A 7,162-nucleotide genomic window follows, 5' to 3' on the forward strand; every position below is an offset into this window, starting at 1 on the left:
TTTGTTCCTTACACAATCGTCTGATCCTTTTTAATTGTTAGCGACTAACCCGCGCGAAACAGTGGTCAAAAGTAAAACTAAAGGGCTAAGGTCTGAGGGTGGAGACAAATTGAATTTATACATGTTCACCTACTGTCATCAATCAAATAGTATTTCATGCACACTATATGTTGTTTTTTAACCATTAAATACACAAAATATTTTTGGAATGCAAGTACTATGAAATTGAATTTTCGTGTAAGTACTAAGAAATTGAAATATCGAAAATTCGTGTACAAAAAATTGAAAGTTAAAGATCAAAATATATAATTCTCTATCAAGGATTACTGTAGGTTCGAAGGTTGTAAGTGGTTAGGTAAGGACCGACTAGGCAGGGGTAGAGCCATGTATAGTTGGGAGAAAACTTGCACATTGGCCATAAAAATTGGAAAACCTGCACTTTGGGAGAAAAATTGGAAAAAAAAAATGTTTGTTTTAATAAAAAATTTGAACCACCACTGAAAAAATTTTCTGGCTCCGCCCCTACGATTATTATCTTCTTATTCATTCATTATTATTATTATTATGTGCCTAGTTGATAATTAGTAAAATGAGTTTTTTTTTAAATGAGTTTTGAAATAATAAATTTTTGAAGAATATGTAGTTAAAAATAAGAAATTTTTTGAATTTGTGTGTAAAATATTTTATTACGAGAATGTATGTTTAAAAATGAATCTGTGAAAAAAAAGAGAGTTTTATGTTAATGGTAGTCAAATGGGGCTATAATTAAAAATGGCAGATTGCGTAATTTATTTCGTTTTCTTTTGTTTTAGCTTTTCCCTTTATTTTAATTTCATATTTTATGTTTTCCTATTTTCGAAAAATTCGCCCTAAAATAAAAATTTCAGCGCCATTTTCAAAAGGGAAAATTGCAGCATCGATCCCTAATATTTTCATTCTTTACAAAATTTATTTTAACCTTCATTTTGTGTCAGTAGATGTTCTTAACATTTTATAAATTTGCACCTGAAATCTATCTTTACGAAATCGTCCAAAATATTGTCAGTTGACTGAGAAAATGAAGGAATCAATATCTAATAAAATCGTACAAAAATACCTTCCAAAAAGATATCAATATCCAATAAAATATTCGCGGTAGAAGATAGTTTAAGGAATTTTCCCTGTCAATTGACTGTTTTGGACGGTTTCCTTTCAGATGAACTTTAGTAGGTTAGCGACATTCCTTGGCACGAAATGAAGTTTGGGGTAAAATATGTAAAAAATGAAAAGGTTAGGGACCACTGCTGCAATTTTCCGTTTTCAAAACTACAAATCCACAAATGAACTTCTGAAACGAAAACGTGAGTCAGGAGATGATGCGAAAGAATTCAAGTCCTCACAGCTTCAATTTGCTGAAGAAAATCAAAGGTGAATGTACAATTTCACATTCAATTTATTTTTCGGCTGTTGCCAAATTCGTCGGTTTATGTAAATTTACTCTGCCAATTCGAACGTAAATATATAGATTTTGTGCAGAACTCACTCGATCAATACTCGAAGATCTGTGTAATGGTTGTTCGCCAACCCTATACATCGATAAATTCAGTACATACTGCTCGGAAAGTTCTGGAAACTGGTTAGATTATGGCAGTATTTATTTAGTTTTTTGGTTAAATTTGGAATTCGCAGTTTTAGTTAATAAAGTTTTTAACGAACTATTAGGTTTCTAAATTTCCTAAAGAAAGCAAGGTTGAGTTTCTCATGGTCTGTTGCGTGCTCAGACGCTAATTAGACGATTTATGTACCTAGAGATGGATTTAGTGGTGCACATAAATTATCTAGAAATCAACAGGAGAGTTGTTAGAAAATCATTTTATAATCGTTAAATTCTGATAAATTAACTAGTATCCCATGCTTCTTCTTCTTCCTTTTTAATTGTATTTTGCGTATGTACAGCCGTTGCAGCTCTGATTTGCCCAAAGGAAAGGAAATTCTTACGCTGAAAAGAGAATGTCATGCACGTAGGTTGGGTGAGTAATGCTTATGACAACAAGTTTGGGTAGTTCGATTGTTGCATTTCTTTGTATTTTTACCAAATTCATCAATATACTGGTTAATGACACACTTAACTATGGTTATTTTCGATTTACAGATGTATTGCTAAGAGTGCTAATGGTAGTTCAGCAACTTCTGCAAGAAAATAGACATGCTTCAAAAAGAGATATATATTACATGAATCCTTTAATTTTTAAAGGTAATTCATTCTCTGGAATTTTTATACTGAGGAAACTTAAATGCGTTGAACTGGATCTGAGTTTTAAATTTCAGTTCATGCTTATGCATAAATGCTTTAGGGTGTTACTAATGTATTGTCCTCTGAAAATATATAAGAAATGATGCACAGTCTAACGATGCATTGAGGTCTTTGTTTAGTATGAATTTCAGACTAATTTTGCTCAGCCCTTATGATTCTCACTCCATAACCACAAGGGATTATAAATACTGAGTTAATGTCAGATGATCTTTATCTGATAATTGAGTTTCTTATTTGTATCTTTTCTCTTTTTGTTTGCCAAAGCAGAGCAGTCTGTTGTTGACCAGGCAATAAATGACATTTGCATCCTTCTGCATTGCAGCCGCCACAACTTAAATGTGGTATAATGTTATAATTAGTTGTTCNACCAGGCAATAAATGACATTTGCATCCTTCTGCATTGCAGCCGCCACAACTTAAATGTGGTATAATGTTATAATTAGTTGTTCTATATCTTTTCCAATTTAGAACTGATCAATTAGGATGTGACTTGCTTAGATGTTGGCACATACTCTGTGTATGTGCATATGCTTGCCGTTGCAGTTGCAGAAAAAATATTTGTACAGTGCATCATCGAAGGAGAAAACTTTGAAACAATTTCATGTTAACCCAGTCAAGACATGGATAACATCGATTAAGCTTGCTAATTTTATAATTCACAAATGGAGAAATATTGTGTAAGCAATGTTTGTGGAAACTACGTGCCACTTATTCCATTAGCTGTTGCTTTTTGGAATGTTAGCATTGCTTTTAGGTCGTCCAAAAATTACTGTTTGATGTATTTTATTCTTTTGATTAGGGGAGCTCCCAGTATGGATGTTTCTTGGCAAACATATTAATTTTCAATTTTTATTAATTAATTGTTACTTGTAATTTTTTATTACTATGTTGCTTATATGTATACCCAACAACACGAATATGTTGTGAATGATGAGATGTATGCTTAGCTACACGTCCTATTGGAAGCAATATCTTGCAGTGTTTTAACCTTGAATTTCCTCTCTTACATCGATTGATAGATGTAAGAGTCATATCTATGTATGACGAGTTTGAAAAAAGTTTTCTGGTTATTCAGATCGAGTCTATGAACTACATTTTTTAAACCTTGCATTATAATATTTTATCTGTGTCATTTTCCTTTTTGCAGGTGTCAGTTGGAAACGGGTGGGTGCCTACTTAACATACACTTATATGAGAACAGATATCAAAATGTATCAATAGAGAATTTTGGCTTCTCAATTGCAAATACAGTACTCTTCTTCTAGCAGCCACTGAACCAAGATTTTCTAGCGATTTTGCTTCCGTGCTCGTTTGTGATTTTTCCTCACTTTCAGGAATAATATTTTTAAGGGAACTGCACCTACTTATGAGTTACCTGGTTGCCTTAACATAAAACCTGGCTTAAGAACGCCAAAATGTAATCTGAATTTGGATTTTGGAATCTACATAGTGAATATCTTTAATTGACAACAGAAGCCTTTTCTCAAGTCACCTCGGAGGGAGAATTGCAAAAAGAATACTTGAAAAGGGCATATATCAATACATGAAACTCTATATGAGTATCAAGTTAGCATCTAATATTCTACGTAGTTATGTGATTCATTTCAGTATATTACGGAACTATTACCATTTTTGTTTTGTTTCACTCAACTAATATCTACTGAAGCTGTTAGTTTTATTACTTCACATTGGGTCATTGTATATTTCTATGTGTCTTTGTTTGCATGTAGCCAGTCATATTTTTTGTTTCTTATCTTATTTCAGATTGGTAATGGGCTGGCTTAGATTTTCAGAATCCGGGAGGAAATTTGATTGCATAAACAGTCTTAACACAGTGAGCATAGGAATGGAACTGATGATGATACTATTGGCCCCTTAAGCATCATAAGCTGAGCTAATTGTGAATTTCTGGTACCTTTGCAGGCACACCCCATTCCTGTCAATGTAGAAAATGTTGAAGGTATCCAACTAACAATTATGCATAATATATTCATAAAATTTTATTGGCAGTTTCGGACTAAAGTTCTCTTTAACCAAATAGATTGGCTATATTTTTACAATTAAATATTATTGTACTTTTACTAGATTATTCGGTTTATCCTGACTTGGTGTAGCGGTAGCAAGTCCATGAATGCGTTGTTTCACTGTTTGCTTAAAGATAAATAATTTCCCTTAGCACGTGCTCTAGATATTATTAGTGTTGCTCAGTACATCTTAGTTGTGGAGAAAGAATCAGGTATGATATTTTTATTTAGCTGGTTCTTGTGGGCTTCAGTCATTTTGAATGAATTCACATTGATTGAAGATTTTATTGGTTGTGATTATGTCTTCCAGTTTTTCAGAGACTGGCAAATGATCAGTTTTGCAGACAAAACCGCTGCATTGTAATCACTGTATGATTAGCATGCCTTTATTTTTATATTTCCTAAAATGAAATAATTTAACAACTATTTACAGGGAAGAGGGTATCCTGATGTTCCAACAAGAAGGTAAACACTATTTGTATGGTTACAGCTAAATAAATCAGTATTTAGTTTGAGCCTTTTATTATTTGTATTTTCCATCCAGATTTTTGCATCTCCTTAGTGAAACACTGCGCTTGACTGCCTATTGCTTGGTTGATTGCGATCCATATGGCATTGATATCTTAAGTACATACCGATTTGGTTCTATGGTAAGACCACTTCATTGTTATTTTCTTGGCATTACTTCACCATATGTTACTGCAAGCTGCTTTCTATATCTATCAGTTGACGCCACTGGTTCAGGAACAATAAGAATCCTGGTAGCACGCCTTAGTAATTATGATATTTGTTATAATTATTATTTTTTTTCTAAAGCAAATGGCATATGATGCCAAATTTCTACGTATCCCGGACATTCACTGGCTTGGAGCTTTTCCATCAGATTGCGAGAAGTATCATCTTCCACGACAGTGTCTCCTACCTCTGACAGCTGAAGGTGAAATGTAACCATCAAAAACATTTTCTTTTTTCACTGCATTAAAAGCTTTCTATTTCCTCTAAAATCCTTAGGTGTCTTGCCAGATAAGCGGAAAGTTGAAGGCATGTTACTTAGGTGTTACTTGGAACATGAAGTCCCACGTTGGAGGTTTGATTTCATGACTTGTGCTTCATTTATTACTATACATTGCAGACTACTGAACTATTCTACAATGTCAAGGGTGGAACTCCAGTTGCTGCTGGATAGAGGACTCAAGTTTGAGATTGAAGCGCTATCGGTGCACTCACTTTCCTTCTTGGCAGACGAATATCTACCCTCCAAGATCCAAAATGGAGCGTACATCTAATCTCTCACTTTATCTTTCAAGCCTTGGAACAAAATCAAGTAAGTTAGCATGTAAATTTCAATACAAACTCAAGCAGCTTAGAAACTTCTCGTGGAAAACAAATATGGAGATGATCATCAACTCTGTTAGGACTTTCAAATTTGGCGGAGAGGTGTTCAAAGTATACTGTTCTAGGCATGTTCTCTATTGATCAATTCAAACTGATATAACAGTACTGAAATTGAATTCTTAATGTAAAAACCAAAAATGACATATGCTCCTCTCTTAGGTGTATAGAATTCAACTTTATTGTTGGATTTTAGCTTTGCCACTTGAGCTTCATTTCTTGAAAACTTATGGGATGAAGGTTAGAATTATGAGCACTTTTAGAATTTGATCTGATTTTCATTATCAAGTCACGGTAACTTTCTAACGAATTTTGGTTGTATATTAAGCTTACAACATTGTAAAAACATCCTGAGCCATGTCCTATTATAATCACTCGCTGAGGTAAGCAAAGATATGATCATCATATTGATGTATAATATTCAGGGCTTGTGAAGACTTGCATGATTGATAAAAGAGTTTGTGGTGAGGGAATTTGGACCTCTGGTTCGTATTGCCCCTCATGTCTTCGTGACTTAAGTATTATATTAAAGCTTCTTTGTTTGTTCTTCGACTTTCATGAATCTTACTGGTAAAAGTTCAAGTGCTTTTATAGAATAATTTATAGGATTTTCATTTATGTTTGACGGTTTTGGTAATTGGAAGCACGCTATTGTTATTACCAAGTTAGACAAGTTCAAGATTCGTGCATTTGGTTTTATTTTTCATGTGTCGATATTTAAAAATCAAGCAATTTGTTTGTTTGTACCACTTAAGGACCCCACCAAAAATTTGAGATTTTTTTAATCCATAATTGATTAAAAAATGATGTTTGAATTATCTATATTATAATGTTACACATCCTTGCAATAATTTGCTCTTAGCCACCAAATTACCAAGCTCTGTTATATATTTGTTTTCATTAAGGATTTCTCTCTGCCCTAAATTTTCCTTTGTCTTCTCTTGTTTACTCTCATATGCTCTTTCTACTTTACTCGTGTTTGTGGAAGAGCCCATTCGATGTAGATTTTCTTAGAAAAGATTTTGTGAAAATTGATTTTTTTTTTTTTTTTTTTTTTTTTTTTTTTAGGAGAATGCATGATTAAAAAAGTAAGAAAAATTATGGGTCCACATACAAAAATATTTCATTGGGAGATGAAAATGAGATTGAGAAAAATGTATCAAACAGGTGTTGAATTATCAACTTTGGAAATTCATTGATGAGATTGTGGTCATATACTCGCATTATAACAAATTATTAACCGTTCTTATTTACATATTATAGAAAAAGTTATCTAACGTTGCTTGCTTCCTTTGTTCTATTATTTTTCAATAATACAAACAATTCATAGAGGTCCTTTCTAGATATTTCCAAAATCTTCATTTATGTGACAAGGTGTTTGGTTCGGTTTTTTCATTGATTGTGAGTTTGACTAAACTTGAAATAAGAGGTCCCCATTCTTGAATCTTGATAG

General features: G+C 32.9%; 1 protein-coding gene across 5 annotated transcripts; it reads left to right on the plus strand.

Moving 5' to 3' along the window:
* The first annotated feature begins 1,343 nt into the window (after positions 1-1,343).
* LOC111374186 (meiotic recombination protein SPO11-1) lies at positions 1,344-6,114 on the plus strand. 5 transcript variants are annotated; one of them, XR_002699087.1, is made up of 15 exons: positions 1,344-1,407; positions 1,516-1,615; positions 1,936-2,009; positions 2,132-2,233; positions 2,561-2,634; positions 3,441-3,457; positions 4,058-4,127; positions 4,217-4,253; positions 4,482-4,529; positions 4,628-4,686; positions 4,751-4,782; positions 4,862-4,967; positions 5,134-5,261; positions 5,341-5,404; positions 5,477-5,519. XR_002699087.1 is itself a non-coding variant. In XM_022996820.1 (15 exons), the coding sequence occupies exons 1-15, from the start codon at positions 1,353-1,355 to the stop codon at positions 5,601-5,603; spliced, it is 1,086 nt and encodes a 361-aa protein (XP_022852588.1). In that variant the 5' UTR covers positions 1,344-1,352; the 3' UTR covers positions 5,604-6,114. The 5 variants fall into 5 exon arrangements, 4 of the variants coding, with proteins under 4 accessions (XP_022852588.1, XP_022852589.1, XP_022852586.1 ...); XM_022996820.1 differs by having other exon boundaries at positions 5,134-5,254; positions 5,477-6,114; XM_022996821.1 differs by having other exon boundaries at positions 4,628-4,677; positions 5,134-5,254; positions 5,477-6,114.
* The last annotated feature ends 1,048 nt before the right edge of the window (positions 6,115-7,162 follow it).

The sequence above is a fragment of the Olea europaea genome, unplaced genomic scaffold (genome assembly GCF_002742605.1).
Source record: "Olea europaea var. sylvestris unplaced genomic scaffold, O_europaea_v1 scaffold1216, whole genome shotgun sequence".
NCBI classification, from domain to species: Eukaryota; Viridiplantae; Streptophyta; class Magnoliopsida; order Lamiales; family Oleaceae; genus Olea; species Olea europaea.